At 45.5% G+C, this 20,753-nt stretch overlaps 1 protein-coding gene across 2 annotated transcripts in view; it reads left to right on the top strand.

The window, feature by feature from the left end:
• PTPRU (protein tyrosine phosphatase receptor type U) overlaps positions 1-20,753 on the top strand; it is an 849,745-nt gene that overhangs the window by 596,977 nt on the left and 232,015 nt on the right. For both annotated transcript variants that reach the window (XM_085647595.1, XM_085647594.1), the window contains exons 12-14: positions 2,066-2,339; positions 17,455-17,491; positions 19,086-19,224. In XM_085647595.1, the coding sequence (XP_085503721.1) occupies positions 2,066-2,339; positions 17,455-17,491; positions 19,086-19,224 (450 nt within the window). The remainder of the gene's footprint in view (positions 1-2,065; positions 2,340-17,454; positions 17,492-19,085; positions 19,225-20,753) is intronic.

The following is a 20,753-nucleotide window of genomic DNA, read 5'->3' as shown; positions in this document are numbered from 1 at the left end:
CAAGCCCAAGGAGAGGTTTGTAGATCAGCCTCAGCATTGCTGTGCATATCGGCCTTATGGTAAAATAACCTTCTCGCTCCTCATCCCGCACTAGATCAGATCCTAAAAATGCTGCTAGGGAGGGGAATCGCTTCGTGGGTCGCAGAGACCATCTGTTTCCCGCTGTCACCAGACGAGGTGAAGATGCTCGGCCTGGATTTATTTGCAGTTATTACAGAGATGGGCTCACAGATTCCTGCTTTTATTTACCCCCACAAGGCACGTCTGGCTGGTGCAGGGAGCGATGGGCATATCTTGATGTGCTTTGACCGCTGATACAGGCTGAGTAATGGGAGCGCCAACGAGTTATGACGTACGATAGCCGTGGCATCTCCGACGGCTCAACGCCAAGGGCAGACTGCTGGTGGATGACAGTCCATCCTTTATGCAAGAGAGCCCTTTACTGACCTCAGCCAACTGCTTCGTTCTGGAATGCAAGCGTACTCGTATTCGCGTGTCTTTTGAATTAGAAAGGGAACCTCTTTGGCGCCATCTTGTCATAGGGTCCTGATAGCCCCGTTAAGTAGAGGGTGAGAGGTTGAAGCCACCAGGAGGCAGTGAAGAATGATGGAGAAGAGGAACTGCCAGCAGTAGAGATAAATAGAGCAAGCATCAAAGAAAGGAGTGAGAAAGTCAAGGGGAAATGAATGCGTGGATGAAGACAGTAAAGCGCTACCACGGCAAAGCTTCGAATCAGAAAATCAAGTGGAATCAAAAGGGGTTGGGTGAGACACTGAAAGGGAGCAAAGAGGGAAATGATGAGCACGTGTGGTAGAACTGAAAGGGTAGAGCGAACGGCAATAGTGGAGGAGGTAAAGTGCATGAGGAATGGGTTCGCCAAAGATGTGAAAGAGTGTGGCATGGTACTGATTGAAGGGGTAATACAATGAAAGAGAGCGTGTGGTTTCATATTTGACATACAGAGACAGGCGAGGGAGCTGGTTCGGTAGGACTGTTTTGAGCCAATGATGGAAGATGTGTGAGATGGTGTCGAGGTACTGGGCCAGTGAAGGATAATGGATGGGATGGTATTGACATGTGGGTGAGTAGGGTGACATGGTATTCCCGTATAGAGGACTGTGAAGAAGAGTGGAACGGGAAGGTATTGATGAACTGGTACAGCGAAGGGAGTCGTGTGGGACTGTATCGAGAGGTTGGAGCAAGACTGAATGCTGGGTATCAGAAGACAGAAAATAGCTGTATATAATTTTGTCTCTAACATTTTTATTAATGTTGTTTACTTTTTTATTTTGCAATATGTTGATAAATCTTTTTTGGGGATTCTAACGGATTTGTAATGATTTTAGTTTTTTATAAATCACTTATGTTTTGTGATAGTGTCATATGGATGTCCAATTTGAATAGAGAAGCACTTCACCTATTATAAACATAAGAATGATAATGAAAAAACGCAGAGATTCGATTCAGAAGGGGCCAGTCGTAGATGTTGCTGTGTAATTGTTCCTCCTTGAAGTCACTTTAAGAGGAACAGGAAAACGTTTGTGTACTTTTCCAGGAATGGAGAATACCTGCAAGAGATATATGAATACCCACAAACATTTGAGTTTAAAGAATTACCCAACTCAGAAATACCCGCAATCTCCAAAACTTCCGAATGTGTTAATTATGCTGGTGGTATTTCCACATTTTTAACTACACCTTCAGAAAACAAAATACCACCAATTATTTTTGTGAATCAGGATTTGAAATGTGTTCGTAAACAGTTTTTGTACACTGTAGTTGTAGGTAGTGGAGGTGTGCTACATGGTTTTTGATTCTGGTCCTCCATCCTTTTGACAAATGTACACAATTGGCAGTTTCCAGGTTACCACAAAAGCCAATTGATCATAAGTTTGTCTCAGAGTAGTCATGTTGTGCCTTCTGTTATAGCTGTTTGTTATTCGATTGCTTTGGTAACGTAGATGGTCTTTCCAGTGCATATAGCCTGTCTCTTGAAGGCCAGGACCTTTAATGGCCTTTGGGTTCTTCAATTCAACATCTGCTGTTTTCTTTTGTCTCTGTTAAGTACTTACCAGGTCGTGGTGGAGGAAGACCGCCCCAGGAAGGTGAAGCGTGAGTTGGGGAGCCATGAGTGCTTTTTGGTGCCACTGACCTACGATGATTCTATGGCCAAAGGTACTTCGCACTACTTTGGGGCTGATCTCCCACCCAGCAGCCTCCCTGAAGCTACACCCTTCATCGTAGGCGATAATCAGACCTACAATGGCTTCTGGAACCCACCACTGGAGCCCAAGAAGGCTTATCTCATCTACTTCCAGGCCCGGAGCCACTTGAAAGGGGTAAGAGTGCTCTATGCAGCGCCCTGTCAGCCAGCTATTGCCACTGCCTTAGTAGACGTTGAAATATTGCATCTAGAAATGGGACTTGTTTGGTTCACCAAGTGAATTACCCAATTATGTTACCTAATCATCTATCCATTTGCTTCCCATTTATTCAGCCACTCACAACAACATATATCTTCTGAGCCTTTTACCCACTCATTATTTGTGCCCTCTGTTCAGCACTTATAGTTCACTAACCCATTCATGAACTCACTCATCCTTCTACTAACACATACATTGACTCAGCCACACCTAAATTTTTGTTTGTATGACAATTGACAATACTTCTAATTCAATAGGCTTATTGCTTCATGCCATCAACTGCCCTAAAGCAAAAATTATTTGAAAATATGTCTGTAGAGTCTCTATGTACTCTGTTCAGTCATCATTCACATAAACATCCTACCAAGACTTCACAGCACTTCTCCAAGGCCAGAACATCTTAAAGCAATTTTGTTTCTGCGTCTTTGCTATTGAAATCGGCACATTCGTTCATTCGTTTATGCATGCACTCATTCACCACTTGAATTTTTGCTCACCCATCTGACCGTTAACCATTTCACTCATTCATCTTTGGGCACACTGGCAATCAGGGCCGTAGGCACAGGGGGATGGGGGGACATTTGAGATCCGGTCCAGCCTTCCCCAAACAACCGAGGCAGCTGGCACAGTATAGAGGTGCAGGAGTTCAGAAGGTGAATTGGCACAAAAAATGCGTAAAGAGTTATTTTTATCTTGTTACCTTTTCTGCGTGCTCCAAGACAGGTTAAACGTCAGGCCATGTCTTCTCACAAATTGCTTGATGTGGAGATGTTGTCTCCTTTTCTTCTTTTGACTGCACAGTGAGAGGATTTTATAAAGTGAATTATGTGACAATCTCTCTGTGGTACAGACACAGCCACTGGAATGAAGCGGCAGGAGATGTCTAAATTATGCATCAATGTTGACTAAATTATGTGGCAAGAAATCACAAATTATACTGCTTAATGCGGCACATTTTCTAATAGTATCACTTTATTATTTTGTCATTTTTACACGTTAGGACTGTCTGGGCAAAGGTTTCACTTCATTAGTACCAGTACCACATCGAAATAAAGTGGAAAGTTACTGAAAGGTGACCAGTCAACTTTTGTGAAGGACCTTCACTGCACAGCAGCACGTGTTGCAGCATTGTTAGTAACAGTGGATCTGTTTGAGCTAGAAAAAAGTTATTTTTTTGTTAAAATCTGTAGATGATTCAGCAGATGATGGATTATGTGGCAAATGTGGATATTCATAATTATGCAAAAAGCACATGGCTGCAGAATCACATAATTCCACGACCACCAAATCGCATAATTCCAGTGGCCTTGCATACAAGGAGTGCATAAAGAAATAGTGGAGGATGTCCATTTGTATCTAATGTAGTTCAACAAACAACTGCAGTTATGAAAGAACAAATGAAGCACATTTTGTTTTATAATTTTGAAATATAATGGAAACTGAGTTTTTAATAGGATCAAAACAAATCGTGGTGATGCACAAGTGATAAATATTATATTGCATTGCATGTTTTTATAGATCTTACTACCCCTATGTGTGGCATGGAAGCGCTTACCTACTTGGGCAGCAAGTTACACTGTATAGGGTGGTGTGTGGTTAGAAGGGTGTTGCCTTTGTTTTGTGCTCTAATGTGGGAAGTGTTTCCATGTTGTGCATGATGACCACCAAGTTGCAGTTATCTTATAATGAGGAGCTTAGCAGTGTGGTGGATGATGTAGTATGAGAGACACAGACGCATAGTTTATGGTTTTTCAGTACACTGACAGCTTTGGACAGCTCTGCAGGTCCCATTATGGAATTTCTTATGATTATAGTCAGCTTAGCTGGTTACTGCACTGGGTTGTCCTATCAGAAATTTTGTGGCAGATTTACCTACATGTCATGCAACGCAGCAAGGTAACTCGCTGCAATGCGTTGCGTGAAAGGCTGCCAGCAAAAATGTGCCATATTTACAAAGTTAACACACATTTCTGCTGTCTCCTAGAGCTGGCACACTGCGTGCTGCCTAGCACCAATGAAGGCACCCTTGCACCATGGTGCAAGGATTGTTTTTGTGCAGGAAGGGCCAACTTCCTGCACAAAAACAATTCTTTAAGGCATGTTCTATTGCTATGTGTGCTGCAAAATGTATCACAAATAGAATGAGGAAGTAACAAGGAGAAGAAAATAAATTACTTGGTTGTAACTGTGGTTCTCCAGTATTGGCATCTTTCATAGATTCACATGCTTGAATCATTCTCCGTTGTCGAATTGCGAGTCCCACTGTACATTTAAAAGCCATATTGGTCATACATGGCCCATAAGGGCTACGAGAAACATTCACTTCATTAACTTATCTCTGTGATTACAAAAGAGCCAAACTCCAGCAAATCAGGTGCCTGAACCCTCTAGAACACTCCGCATAAAGGATTCACTCCCTCAGATTTTCAAGCACTAGTGATAAACTGAACATGTAGAAAGATGGTAAGCCTCTTAGGCGAGGAGGGTGGGTCGCATGTGAATTGAATACTGGATAACCTCAGTTACTGGTCAGTAACTTATATTCTTCTTGAGTATTGGGCCTTTCATAGATACACATGCTTGAATAAGAATTGCCAGTAGTAAGCAAAATGGCATCATACTTATTGATACAATATAGTGGGTGGTGGGATAATTAATGAAGTAAAGGATTACCTTATTGGAATAGATGACGGAGCACTGCCTGTCCCACGGCTGCATCTCTTTGCACTGTTAAATCCAGACAGTAAATGTAAATGGGTAAATGTGTGTCTGGTCTTCCAAGTAGCTGCTCTACAGATGGACTGACGAGAGACACCAGCGAAGAGAGCAACTGACATAGACACACTTCTTGCAGAGTGTGCTCGAACTTTGGAAGAAAGAGGTTTTCCAGCCTTCCGATGAGAAAACTGGAGAGCAGCAGCAATTCAATGAGCACTACTGTGTTGGGAAAGGAAAGCAGATATCCTTTCTAAGGCTTACTATAAGCCACTAGCAACTGGTTGGATTTTCTAAATTGCTACATCCGATGCAAATAGAATTTTAGACAACTTTTACTGAGTATAGCATTTTTTCAGCTCTGGTCTGAGGATTTATAAAGAATGTTTTGATTATGATAGGCTCATTAAGATGAGTCTGAGGGCCCCCTTGAAATGCATTTGGGGTTGCTTCGTAATATCATTGTCCTCTTGCTTGAATTTCACTTATTCTTCTTGAAGACTTTAAGGCCAGTAATAATTCTATTCTATGCCCATTTGTAAAGCGCATGGCTACACTAAGGCATTCCACCGCTAACATCTGTAGCACAGACTGACAATGCGCAGCAGCGGAAGCAACGGTCGGAAAAGCTAATTACCAAAAACTCAAGTTTTCAAGTGCTTCCTAAACAAAAGTTGATTCTCAATGAGACATACAGCATTAGTCAGAGAGTTCCTCGGTTTAGCAACAGTGTAAGCTTAAGGAGCGCCCTCCACTTCTCATTCTCTGGATATGGGGAGCTCTGACAAGTCAAGCCTTGGTTGACCTTTGAGCCCTACCAGGGTGTAATGTGAAATTAACGATTGTAAGAAAAGTGTACCTTTTGCCTGAATTGCTCTGTGCGCAATACATAGAGCCTTGAACTTCACCCGCTGGTCTCCCGGAAGCCAATGTAGAGTAAGTAGGGCCTTCTGGACGGATTGATGTCTCTAGATATTCAGCTGCCTTCAATGAGAGCATTTTAGATCAGCTCTGTAAATGGGCTCGAATGAAGCCTTCATCAGCTGCGAAAGGACTAAATTAATTAAGCTGCCAAGATGGAGGAGGTTACTTTATTGGTGAAAAGACTCGGAAAATTCCTTTAAGAAACTCTTTGGTAATCTATTTAACCACAGAGAAGATGAACCAGATGAGCCAGATGATCTCCTAAATCCTGATATAGCTGCTAAATGCACATTAAGTGAAGTATGAGCCAGCGCCAGGAAGCTTCGGCGTCAGTGCGCTCTACAAATTGCACCTAAGATAAGCCCGCTTTAGCTGGATGTGACAATAACAGCAGAATATGTTCTGGTTGAGCTGAAAGAGAATGCTACTGTGATTTCTGGCACCGCAAACAAAAGCGTTTTCACTTGAGCTTATAAGTCTTGTTAGTAGAGTCAGCTCTAGCAAGAATTTCTTTATCGTCTTGCGGGACATTTAGGCTCACAAATGTATTGTGTTCAGCAGCAATGCTGACAAGTGGAAGGGCGCTTGATCTACATGGAGTATCTGGTTGTGATTCATTGCAATAAAGTTGTCATTGGCTTAAGTTGAATATGATGTTTCTCAGAGAGCAGGGTCAGTTTGGCGAACCAGTACTGCCTGGGCCATTTCGGTACCTGAATTATCCTGCATGGTTCGTGCTTCATTTTGTTGAGAATTCATGGGATTAGGGTATCTTGGTGGGGGGGGGGGGGTGGAATGTAAGCACAGATCCCTGACCATTTTATCGAAAATACATTCCCCCACGATTCCGGTTGTGGAACTCAACTTGCATAAAACTTACATTTTCGATTCTAATGAGTTGCAAATAGAATTACATTTGGTTTGCCCCAAAGCTGGAAGGCATTGTCTGGGGCAACTTGGTTGAGGTTCGAACCCCAACTTTCACTGAAAGTCAAGTTACTTGGAGCCTGGTGCCAGCTCTCTCTTCTAAAGAAAGTTAAACAGTTTCTTCCAGAAAGCGGCTTCAGAACTTCTATTCAAACCCTCCAACTCTTGCATTGGCACTAGTCCAGACTGGCCATACTGGGAATCAGCTGTTTCCCTGGAAGGCTGGAGGGGTGAGGGCCGGATTTGGAGCAGTGCAATCATTTCAAAAGCACTGCAGAGTTCCTTGTATATCCATCAGTTTTCAGGCATCAATAAAAGTGCCAGGATAACTCTGGTGATTAATGTGCCTACTGGAGAGACAGGGAGTTTTGTCTAGTGGCAGTTTTGACTCATCTAGGGTAGCACAGAGGGTTTAGATGCCTGCTGCAAAGAGCATGTACTATGGAGATAACAGAACAGTTTTTTATGTGCCTAGATCAGTGAGTTACTGCTTTTGTCATAGAAATGCTTTTGTTACTTTGCAGTTCATAAGTTACAATCATAATCTAGGTTAGAAAGTTAGTTTTTTGTCCCAGTCTTCCATTAACCTAATTTTGGTAAAAAGGGTTTGTTTGGGTAGAAATACATTTGTATTAGTAAAGTCCATCTTAACCACTGTGTTACGTTCTGAGCCCTGTGTTTTTGCTTCCTCAGACCAAGCACCCTTAAAACTGTGCCTACCAGTATAGATGAAATGTGAATCCTATACCGTGTAGCCTCCTTAGGCTTATCTACCAATTTCTATACATTGATTTACGCATGTATGATTCATTGTCTCTGTATGTGTGTGATGTAAAATGATCTGACATCCTACTCTGATATGAGAGGCACTATAAAACAAATGTAATGCATGTGAGAGAGTAGCTATGGAGAGATGAGATGCACTGTTGGAGGGTGATAGTGAGGGAATCATTGACGAGCCCCAATAATGATTGCTCTGTCCTGGTGCACTATAAGGTCATCATTTACTATGCTTTACAAACGAATATATTTAAATATATAATGGGAAATTTATTGGAGACTGCACCATAGTTGCCATTTTTTCCAAATGTTCTTGGGGAGAGAACCTACCCAAGACACCTTGTAGTGGTCAGGCTTGCTCACTATGCGCCGTATGGGGGCTGGTGTGACAAATGTTGCCAGGGCTGCTTTGGGTCCCCAGTCCTGCCCTGCATTTGCAAAGTGGTAACACTGTGCTCCATGGCCGCCCAGACCTCCCACTGGCATCCCTTAATATCATCCTACACACCACAGTATGCCTCTCCAGGGCTGCAAGAAATATGATCACATCACCCCCATCCTGATGGAACTCCATTGGCTCCCCTTACTGGTCCACGCCATTGTCAAACGACTGTATCGTTTACAAAGCTATGGTGACCGCCCCCACTTACCTTGCAGACAAACTCACCTTTTTGGTGGTTCTAGACACACCCAGAGCCAGGACTATGTCAAACTGCAGACTAAAAATTTCTTTTTTTTAAAGAAGCTTTTTCCATCTGTGCTGCGGGATCTGGAACAGCATTCCTGTTTCCCTCAGGTCTGCCTCAAGGGTGCTCTGATTTAGGAAAGAGATTAAGACTCACCTCTTTAAAGCATTCTACATCACAATGCATTAACCATCCACAACGCTCACGTCCATGACCTCTCCTGTCTCTTGTGGACTTTATGCTTGTCTTAGACCTTGTACAGTGCTCCATTGCCTTTTGACTAGATGTGCACCATTGAAATACCATATGCATATTTGCATACATAGCGACTTGTACTATACAAGTAGCCTTTCTGAATTACTGCAACTCTACCATCCATCTACTTATTTCTTCACTCATTTAGCAATCATCAGTGGGATCACCAGGCTTTCGCCCTGTACGTGTTCTTTGGCAGATGACTCGGACCATCATGAGAGTGCTGATGTCACCAATTTTGAATCCTGTTAGGTACTCTGTCACTGATCACTAGCACCAGCAAGTGATTATTTCTAATATCACTAGATGTTTGGTCTGTGGGTGCACAAAAGCAGCTCACTGTTGAGGGCAGAAAATTAGTTTAGAGACCGCCACACCTTAGAAACATTGATGAGCTAATTACACCCATGCGCCATAAACGGTGTCTAGCATAATATGCTTTGTGTAAAACTTTTTACGGAGTCAGGCGAAGGAGGGATGAAATTGCTGCCCCGCGGGGGGCTCCATGGCCTCTGTCCAGTCATTCTCATCTATTGTGTCTGTATCCCCGGTCATGATGCGCTAAGGGCAGGCAGTGGGATGGAGCTATTTGTGATCAATAACCGATAAATTCGTTTTAGCCTATGAGTGCCCAAGTCGCCCATTAACAGTTTGCCCTCTAACGGGTCAAACTATGGCAACTTTTAAAGGTCTCGTAAATAGGGGGATATAGCATCATGTAGCTGCAGGTATCTGTAGAACTGGTTACGGTCTAACTGATAATCACTCTGTAGTTCCTGAAATGATTTTAACACAGTGCCCTGCATGAAGTCTCCCAACATGGATATCCGTATGTAATCCCACCTCTGGAAACCACCCATTAAGGCTACCTGTCAAAGAAAACTGCCCTCCCCAGGGACATTCCCTGAGTCAATCTCCCCTACCGCCCCATCCGCCCGAGGGACCGTCTCCATGTAAATAAGACAATCTGGGTAGCCAGGGGAAGGGGACCCATCCCCCTTTCATTGTATAGGAAGTCTAGCAAAGATGTGTCTCTCATCGCCCATCTCTGTCACGTACACAAGATCATCCTGCACACCATACCACCAATCATTGATAATCAATAAGTGGGAGGCAGTATAGTAGGATTGCACACCTGCAGCAATGCCTCCACAAAATGTGGACTGTAAGCACGTCCAGAGTGCAATGTGCGTCGCACCCCCCCCGGCCCCCCAATAGGAACTGAGTTAAAACTACATTTACCTGTCAGAACCACGTAGCGGGAAGCAATAGTGTTGGGATTATTCTGGAGTTGGTATAGCTTGCGGGGCAACAAGACCATCTTAAAGATTGTCGATCCACCTAGCAGGGATATTGGCAGCGGAGACTAGGCCTTCACTCCATCTTTAACGTGCGATAGCATTGGGGCCATATTGAGGGTTTATGAAACAGTGGAATCTGGAGAAATAAACACCTCTAAGTACTTGAATCCATTTATAGCCAACGTTAACCCCGATGCCCACTCCATGTTACTGGTGGCCCCGTTTGCCAGGAAAACCACTGATTTCCTGACGTTGATACATAACCCAGAGGTCTGGCCAAAAACCTGCATGATCTGTGAGATGCGAGGTTCAGAAGTCCTTGGATCCGAATAAAGAACAGAACATCGTCTGCATATCAAGCTATCCTTTCAGACATCTCTGAGGACCACTCAAAGCGCTGCACTTGGGCATCAACCCTCATCTAGGCAGCCAGCGACACTGGGGCAAATAGCTGGGGGGGACCATCGGCACCCCAGTTTGGTACCCCTATGGATCTTGAAAGGATCAGAGACCGCACCCATGACCCGGACATAGGCTGTTAGATCGGTGTAAAGAAGACGGGCATAAGAAAGAAACCGTGGGCCTAGATTGATGCTCCGAAGAAGAGCAAACGGTACTGCCAGCTAACCAAATTAAAGGCCCTATCTATGTCGTCGAGCACCACAGCAGCTGGTCTCTCCAAACGGTCTGCCATAAGGAGAGCATTATAAACTCATAGACTATTATGGTGAGTGACCCTTTGTGGCATAAATCAGACATATATCTCATAAATCCGTAGACCAAGGTTTTAGTGAGGAGTTTCAACCTTGACATTGAGGAGAGAAATTGGGCGATAAGATGAGTGGTTTTCAGGTGGGCGCCCAGGCTTAAGAAAGATGACTATTTCTGCTTGCCGCCAGTCTGGTGGGAGCTGTGATTCCTCTAGCACCGGTGGATCACCCCTAATAGATGATTCCCTAGTTACGGCATATAGGCTTTACGAAATTCTCTAGGAAAGTCATTAGGCTCTAGGGCTTGTCCAGTCCGCAGCTCCTTCAGGGCCGCAGACAACTCTTCTGCGGTAATCATCTCGTCTAGCTGCACGCAGACGGCATCTGACAGAGACCGCGGGGTAGAGCCTTAACAAATTCAAATATTTGATCAATGTCAACTGCGTTTCTTCGAGTGTATAGCTCCCCATAGTATGCAGTAAAGCTCTGAGCAACCTCCCGGGGGCCCGACAGCAACCCACCCTGAGCGTCCTGCACCTCTGGCCCTGGAGAGATTGCCCAAGCCCCGACTGAGGATGAGCACAAGGAGCATCGCCAGAACCGTATGTGGTCTTCCCCTTATTCGAATCCTACCCACAAAGACTGAGCTAAATCCGCCCAGAAAGCGCACCCCAATTGTACCTGTGCGGATGAAGTAGCAGCCTCCTACATTAAATGTAGGTACTAGTCACCGTCACTCGCTAGCTCATTCTATGGCAGCAACCTGTATTTACTTCAAGAAAATGCTGAACATTTATTAGTGTTTCCAAGATGGAGACTGAAGCTCTTGCTCAGCCCTGAAATCCTTTAGTTCATGGCTGCCATCTTGGTGTGGGTAGTGGAGTGTGCTGGCTGTACGTTGACGGGTCCTGCCGCCAACGGGTGGGCGCAGTGTGTCTGCTTCTGAATATCACCTTCGTAAGCACAAGCTTGGTGTTTCCTGGGTATCACTGATAACTGTTGACAATGGGCAGTCACATGCGTACAGGCGCTGCAGTATTTGCAGATGTTGGTGACAACAGCTGCACCAGCGCGGCATTAAGCGGTTTATTTCACACCATGATTTGAATTAGCATTGGAGGTCTCTAACTCATCGTATCAGCTGTGTCCCAGAGCGACGTGCTAAGTAGGGGCACGGAAAAGAGCCAGGGGGCGGCGGTGCCACTCACTCGGGCACAGCGTCTCTGCGCAACAAGCAGCTGGGCGTTCTGCGTGAGTTTTGATCAACGCATAGGAGCCCTGTGTTCAACAGCGGCTCCGGCACTTTTACTGTCACCGTGTGGCTCGAGGGGGGCGGCGCGCCCCCACCGAGCAGTAAATCTGTTTATTTCTATAGACCCAAGGTGAGAGGCAACCTTTTCAACCTGTTAATCGACTGCGGCTTGTTTTCTCCTCTTTTAATGGCCATCTGCTCCCGCCTTAGTTCGGTGGATAATTTGTGGCTTGCCGTAGACTGGAGGGCAGGCTGCGGCAGCTGGCGCGCTGGCGGCGCACGGCGCGCGTGCTGCCATGGCCTCTCTGCGCGCGGTTACTCTTGTGTATGATCTATGGGTAATGCGGCTGTGCGCATTATTGATTGGAGGGCAGCGGGCTTGGCGTCCAACTTCGGAGAGACGTCAATGTGACGGGCACTTTGTTGTTTAATAAGCGAGTGATAAAGTATCTCGGGCTAGACTGCAAGTTTTATAAGGATATTGCAAGGCACCGAGTGGTTCTGTGAGCTGAGCATATAGGGACGAGCTGCTTCAATCAATTATTTCAAACTACATCCATATGTTGTCTTGTGGAGTTGGACTGTGAGCTCAATGTGACTTACAGTATCCGTTTTATTCATTGTAAGGCTGATTTTATCCATTAAGGTGCATGGCCACCTTAATTCAGCCTTTCATTGCTCCCTGTTATACCCTCTGTGCTAAAAGTGCCTACCATGCAGAAAGGGAAGGAACCATCTCACAGGACCAGCACAGAACAAGAAGCCGCAACCTCACCAGACCTGAAATCAGAAAGTAAAAAAGAAGAAAAAAACCCAAAAGGCAATCCTTCTCGAACTACACACACAGTGTGCTTCATGGTTAAAGTAGCCCTAGGTCCACCAGCCCTTTGAGCCAACGACCAAAGAAAGAGCCTTTCCCCTCCTCTGCTCTCCTCTTTCAGTTCTCCTAAAACGGTTTCAAGGCATATCGCCCATCAATCAATCAATCAATCAGGGTTTTATAAAGCATGCTACTACTCACCCGTGAGGGTCTTAAGGCGCTGGTGGGGAGGGGAGGGGGGCGTGCAGCTCCGGATCAGTCAAAAAGAGCCAGGTCTTGAGGCTCTTCCTGAAGGTGTGCCGAGTGGGGTAGCATCTCATGTTGCCAGGGAAATCGTTGCTGCGACATAGCAGAAGGCTCTTCTGCCTGCTCTGGCTCTGCGGATGCGTGGGGTCTCTGCCAGGGCGAGGTCGCCGGAGCGGAGGTTCCTTTTGGGTACGTGGAAGGAGACTCTCTCGTTGAGGTATTTGGGTCCAATGCTGTGGAGGGATTTGTAGGTGTAGGTGAGTAGCTTGAAGGTTACTCTCTTCTGGACGGGGAGCCAATGGAGGTCTCGTAGGTGCTGGGTCATGTGCCCGTGTCGTGGGTTTCCGAGGACGAGTCTGGCTGCGGTGTTCTGGATGGTTTGGAGCTTGTGTAGCAGGGTTCTGTTGATTCCGGCATAGAGGGCGTTGCCGTAATCCAGTCTACTGGTTATGAGTGCGTAGGTGACAGTCTTTCTGCATTTGGGGGGGGGTCCACTTGAAGGTCTTGTGGAGGATGCAGAGGGAGTTGAAGCAGGTGGAGGCTACGGCGTTGTTCTGGCGGGTCATGGTAGCACCCTACTCCCAGCTCATGGACAACCATCTTCAGCCGTCCTGCACCTTACCCAATGCTTGGTGTCCAATGCTCTTAAGCAGGGCTTGTAAAAAGTAATTGTGGGGTCTAGGTCCAAGGCAACGCGAGGACCTCTGAACCCTTCTTCCATTTATGGTGGGTGCTATAAAAACCTGTTTCCAAGTATTAATAAAGAGGAAATGTGTCGCCATCTAGTCCGATGGCCCAGTAATTTGGCTCATTAGCAATGAAGCTGTCAGGCTTGTTTACTATTAAAAATCTATATATGCATTTTGTTCAACGACCACAATGCCCTGGAAAGGGTGGGACCCGGTACAAAATGCTTCTCTTGCACCCACTTTGTTAGGGCCAGGACTTTAAGAACCATGGCTACAAAGTTCCCAAATCCAGATATGTAGCAAAAATGGGGAACCCAGATAGTGTAGCTAAACCAGGGCACAAGTCGGGGGTTACATGCGGGTGGACAGCGTCTACCCTCAATTTTCACAGGCTGGACGCCGTCTACCCTGCCAAGAGGTTGGGCTCCACAGTAATATGCTTAACTTTTCCTGGTGTAATTTTCAGGCACCAGGACAATTTCAGCAGCGCCTGCACATTGTCTGCTATTGTTCGGAGCAGCAACCTGCAGGTGGGGAGGGCTTATCAGATTTCAGCTCCTCCATAAGGAAAGCCAAAGAGGGGGCCAGCAGGCCTCCTTCTGTTGGAGTTTCCTGGCTGGGAGCTATGGGGAGCCTCACACCTAGATGCAATGGAGAGGAAACCAAGGCTCACAACTTGTTATCACTTCACAGGTACTTAAGAGAGGCATGCTTTTGAATGTGTTCAGTCCCTGTATGTAAGAGATGTGCATACACTGTAAGAATGTCAGATGTGTCCCTCTGTCCCAGTATTTACACAATTTTTTTTTTAAATACCACTTATTTGTTTTCTTTATTTTATAGCACTTTAGCATGCAGGGTGCCAGAGTGCGTTACATCACATGTGCACATTTTACATTGACAATAAATCATATGAGTGTAAATTAATGTACAGGATGTGTTACAAAAGACAGTGAGGGTTATAAGGTGTAGGAGCCACATGTCCTTCATAGCTCACGGTGATATAGTAGAAGGATTACAATTTATTAACTACAAGTAACAAAAGTATCGCTGTGTAAAAAGCAGAAACCCAATTACCCATTTACATTTAAAAAAATCTGTCATCTGTGTGTTACATAATATGCTTTGCAGGAGACATATTAACTCTCTATGCTACTTTGATTCAAAACTGGGACTAGACAAAACAGAGATCTCACCAGCAAATACGTTATCCTCCAGAGTTATCTTACCGTTATTATTAATATTATTCCCTGAGATTTAGGTAGCACACAAAGATCTCTGCAGCAGGTGCCTTAACCCCATAAGATATTTTAGAATACAGACTTTGCAACAGTTAAGCATAACAGATTTATTGCCACATTTCTCCTTGTAGCCAGTTTCTTTGTGGCAGGGTTTTAAAAAATAAATGTATAAGTTGAGGCCCCGATTTTGCATTGGTGTCGCGTCAATTTTTTGGCGCAACCCCAATGCAAAACCTGTTAAATATTGTAATCTGCTCTAATGTACTCATGATAGACCTACTGAACATGTGTGAGGTCTTGAGAGCTGATGTCACCTCCTGGGAAGTCGTGGGTTGTGATGCCACTTCCTGTGATGCTACATACAATGTAATACGCCATGATGTCACTTACATACTGCCTAACTTGGTTAGTCCTCCCACTTCGTTTTTTTAGGACTTGTGCCCTGGGCTAAACCGACATAAAATAGCCAGAAATGTGTGGGAAACAAATGTTTTAAGCAATAAAATGTAGGCCCCTTTCATAGTCGGCTGACTGTTCCATTTGACTCAGTATGTATAAGGCTTGCTGTTTGCCTAAACTTCTCTTTGCAAGACATAAAGAGGGGACAATGAATATGTTCTGATCATCTAAAGATGGTAAAGTATTTAGAGGGTGTTCACTTGAGAGGAATATGAAAAGAGAGCTGAACGTGTCCTCCAATATTTAAAGAGTATAAGATGTCCTTAAATATTTAAGCATAGATGAAATTACGATTGGACAAATGTAAATTTAGCTCTCGCCAAACCTAATTGAAATCACACAAATTTAGGGGCGATGTGAAGTTAGGAGTCCCAGTCATGATTTTTTCAAAGTCCAAGGCCTGTGATTCGGCAGTGCCACAACACAAAACACTCAAAGGTGTAGGGATGAAGAAATTAAGAGGATGCAAAATAAAGGGATTAGGTAAGTGTACGGGAAAAAAGAAGAAAGGAAAGACAATAAACCTAAACAAAGAAAGAATAATAAAGTGCAAATAAGTGATAGAAGGATGGTCTGCAGACAAAAACAAACAAGCACGTGAAGGAGGGACACTAAAGAAGAGAAAAAGGAAAAGAGCGAATGTGTTAACAAAGGTAGCAGGAGAAGCAGATTGCATATCTGTTCAAGCTTAAAACATGAACGAAATATGCAAGACCCCTTATGGGTCGACTGTACCTCACTCTGAGTCCTGTTTAACAAGCAGTTGATTGGTTCCTACCATTGTAAAATAGTTCGTTTGGGTTCATGTAGTGACTCTGGGGACATATGTGTAGTGTGCAGGTCAGTAATATCTAGGTAAATGCACACACCCTCAACTCATCTGTGGCCTGTAGGATACATAGAGGATACATAGAGGTGTTGGGCAGTTCAGAAACTACTACAGAGATTTTTAGAACAGGTTCCCATTATAGTGAGCTAGACTAGTGGGCTACTGTCGGGACCGGTGTGCAGCCTGTAGGCCACAGGTTCCAGTCTAAGTGAAGTCTTACAAAGAGAAGACATGTCAACTAAAAAGCGTTATTTTCTCCTAAAATCCACTAGTGTTGTACCTAAAATCAGATCAAATTCTGATCATCCTGTTTCCCCCTTATTTACGCCCACACCTAGTGCCACCTGTTGATCTTGCTTGCGGATCCTCTGCTCTGTGTCTACAACAGGCTATTCTAGACACCATAGCACAACGACGCTGATTTCCTACAGGTTGACCCCGATGTTTTTTGTAATGCCTGACCTCTTCTGTGATAGGCTATTCCCGACTGCGTCTGATGTCACAGGTAATGTGATACTGCTATGTCAGCTGTCCTCGTATTATTGTAAAAATATCGGCCAATTATGTAGTCCATGCCATAGTGAAGTGTCTTTGGTGCTTAAATGTGTGGGTATCATGATTAATCAACTCAGAAGGGGTGATTGTTTTATTAATTTATATAAGAGGCAGGCAATGTGTGCTCAGCTGGATTCAAAACTGTATACTCCTGGTTGCTAACAACTGGTGTCTGCAGCAGGTGCACTAACAAGCTGAACTATGAGAGTTGTTGTTGCACTCTTCATAGAGCGGTCCGCTGGTGAAAGAGGTTGGTTACAGACCCCTTAAAGTCGCGGTACCCACTCAGTCAGGCGTTGATGTGTTAGTCAGTCTGGCCCCATGTCTCTGAATGTAGGGATAATAGTAACAGATGACTCCAAACACTGAGCGCACCTTCCAGTTTTGGGATTTGTCGTTACAAAACTTTGCAATCTGGTACTTTATTTCAGGTGGATATTTGCAACTTCCAGTATTCACTTCACGGGTAAATGAAGGCCCAGGACGGGATTATTGTATTCCTGTAACATGTAGTCATCTGGTAACACCACTACACCAGTGCCAGACAGTAATTGTACAATCCAATGCAATAAATAATGCCCCTGTCTGGACTAGGATTTGTTTATAGTGATTTCAGATTTCTTTATTTCTTTTCTTCTCCAGGAGACCCGTCTGAATTGTGTCCGGATCGCCAGGAAAGGTGAGATGAACTCCAGTGACTGAATGGGTGAATGAGTTTGGGTTAGTCGAAATAGTAGCCCAGATGCAAAGGTGGACAAACCTTCGCAACATGGGGAGAGTCCATACAGACCAGTGGCTCCGAAGGCCAGCGGAGAAACGTTGTGGTCGATATATGTGTGCAACCGATTGGTCTACTGACAAAGGGATGAGTCAGGTCGCTCAAGTGTATATGGGACGGGGTGTGCCGTCATCTAGAGTGCGCATGTTAGAGAGTGCCAGTAAGTCAAGGCTGGAGCAAGTCTTTGTGGATTAGCTTGGCGCAGGATGAAGTAAGTCGAGGTGTACATTCTGAGATTCAGTCTGAGTAGTGACTGTCGTATGTGGGTCTGTGATTGACTTTAGAAGTGAGTGTCCTAACGTCAGTGTGAGGGAGACTTAGTATGAGTGACTGTCCGGGTGAAACGATGAGCCATAGTTTGGCGTTCAGGAAGATACAGGTCTGAGTATTGATAGCGTATGTGGTTAGGTATATTTCTTACCTTATGAGTTAAAATGAGAGTATGGTTACGACCCCTCTGCTACATAGCCCACACGGCCTCTTTGGCTGTTCCATCCATACATCTGCTGCAGAGGGACTGCTCTAATCAATAAGCAAGACCACAGACAATAGACAGGAGTGCCATAATAGATTGTTTTACCCATACCTACACAAACCAAACCAGCCACAGCCAGATGGCATCTCTGTCTGCACTGGAACAGAAACCATCCAGTGACACTTCCTGAACCACAGAGCAAAACAACCAACAGGAGGCCCCAACCACTAACTCCATTGTCCAAAGAACAGACATCAAAACAGCCATCACCAGGCAGCACTGCCTAAAGCAAAAAGCAATAGCACTGAAAGCAGGCCAATGTACCGTTATAGGGGAGTCTATCACTAACCCTCCACTGGCACTGGATCAGACCTCACCAACGGAAGACACTTCCTGAGCCACAGAGCAACACCACTGACAATAAGGCAAAGTACCGGTAAAGGCTTTTGTATGGATAGTGCCATACTAACACTCATCTGGCACCAGAACTGCCATCTACACAAAAATGGCCACCCCCCAGATGGCGTCTCTTCCCACACCATAACCACCACCACCAGGGGGCACTTCCTGAGTCACAGAACAATGCCACGAACAGTATCCCGTGGTATGGTAATAGTCCCATGAATAACTTCCCACCCAGGCTTTCAATGATAGATGGGAAGCAGTGGTTCTGGTACCTTTTGACATGCAGTGGAATTGACAGTACTATTTCAGCATGTGGTGCTTGGCGATGGGAGTGATTGGTAATAATTGATATGGAAGTCCCACTGTGTGATCGAACCTACCTTTTCCCATAGCCAGGGCTCAGTACAGGCTGGGTCACAGCAGGAGCAGGCGCCCTGTGACATTATAAAGTAGCACACAGACTAGAAAAGCATTACACCTGAAACCTCTTCAATCATATTGTTATTTTGCCTGCCTCTATCCAAAGCATTAACACAGTTGGTGTCTGTGATTTCTTGCTCATGCCATGGCTGATGTTTTAACTGCCCCTGTTCTCTCATTCCCCGTCTCACTCAGCGGCCTGCAAGGAGACCAAACGCGCCATGGAAGTCACACAGCACTCGGAGGAGATGGGGCTGATCCTGGGTATCTGTGCCGGCGGTCTCGTGGTCCTCATCATCCTGCTAGGAGCCATCATCGTGGCCATCCGCAAGGGGTAAGAAGTGGAGCCACGGCAGGGGTGAGCTTGTCCTCCCTGATGATGTCGATGTTGAGGGGAAAGAGGAGATACTCCCCTTTGGAAAGAGCTCTTTTTTGGGGAGCCTAGCTCCACCGATGTGCAGTGAGAATTCGAACATCAACCCTTTGACAATGCACTGTCCGTGAAATGTAGAGAATGGTGAGTTCAGTGTGACATGCAATATCTCCCCTCTGATAGTGAAGTGTGGAGGATGCTGTGGTGTGACAGGAGTCTAACAACTTTCCCCCATCCCTACACCAGCAATAATGTCTAGAGAATATTGAGAGCAGGCAGGTGTTTAGCAACCCCCTTGGATGCTGAGGTTTTACAGGTCAAAAATGTGCCTTGCAGTTCATTTCAGGCTGCACTTGGGGGAAGTCTAACACCCCACTGGCAGTGAAGCCTAAAACATATTTATTTATTGATTTGTGACTTTATAAAGCGCGAACATGGCTCATAGGCATCACAGCGCTTTACAATAAAGCAGAACATATCAATAACAATTAGAAACTATACATGTAACATTAGGCCTCCCCGTGAGGGGAACAGTTCACACATTTTCGTTGCACAACATTGCAGTGCCAAGCGGGTGGTACAGTACCACGAGCTGGACCTCAATAGTTTGTGCTGGTTGTGATTAGTCTGCAGTTGGCGGGAGCGTGGAGATGATAGGAACGGGTTATGTCCAGTGTTGTTCAAAACAATGCACTGGCAGTGGAGTGAGTCCAGACGATTGTAAATGCAGACAGGAGCCTAAGACTTGGAAGGGGAGTCTGGAAAAAATGGTGGATTGGCATAGCCTAACTTCGACATGGGCTGGAAGTGTGAAGTCAATACTCGTCATGCCCCGGGGCTGGCGTTCTGCTCCCACAACCGTTACGGGGCATGTCACACAATTCGAAAGAAGCCCGCCTGGCGCGCGTGGCTTGCACCACACGCCCAGCGTCACGCCACTCACCCAGGCACGCTGTAGGGAGGCGCATCACGTGGCCTTTATTCCCAGGGCTACGTAGAGCCATGGCTTTGTGGCAGCACGTGGACGTTATTATGGAGAACAGGAAGAACGGAAAGAGGATGTTGAATGCGTCTGTGTAATTGCTCCCCTTTCACGATCCATTAGCCCCACGCCCCCTCGGATATCTCGCAGACTGGGCCCATTACCCGCAGCATGCAGTGCCGCTCACTGCATGCTCAGGCCCCGATTACTCTCGGGAAGCGCTGTGCGGCCTCGCGCCGCTCTTGGCCACCACAGCACAGCGATCGAAAGCGAGTCACTCTCGAGCAGCAGAGGATGACTGTTTGCACTTCCGGTGTCTATGCCACCACTTCCAAAACCCACAGAAGAGAGCGTCCACAACTTCCTAACTCTGCTCCAAATTTCATATTCGACTCATGAGACATATATGCTCCATCAGGAGTCGCTATTAGGATGGAAATAGGCCAACCATCGGTCCCCTTATCTGTTGAAGGGTTGTAGACCGAAATCGTGAAGCGAGCAAAGGAGT

This window comes from Triturus cristatus, chromosome 3_2 (genome assembly GCF_964204655.1).
Source record: "Triturus cristatus chromosome 3_2, aTriCri1.1, whole genome shotgun sequence".
Taxonomy (NCBI): domain Eukaryota; kingdom Metazoa; phylum Chordata; class Amphibia; order Caudata; family Salamandridae; genus Triturus; species Triturus cristatus.
This window is presented reverse-complemented; position numbering and strand designations above follow the sequence as displayed.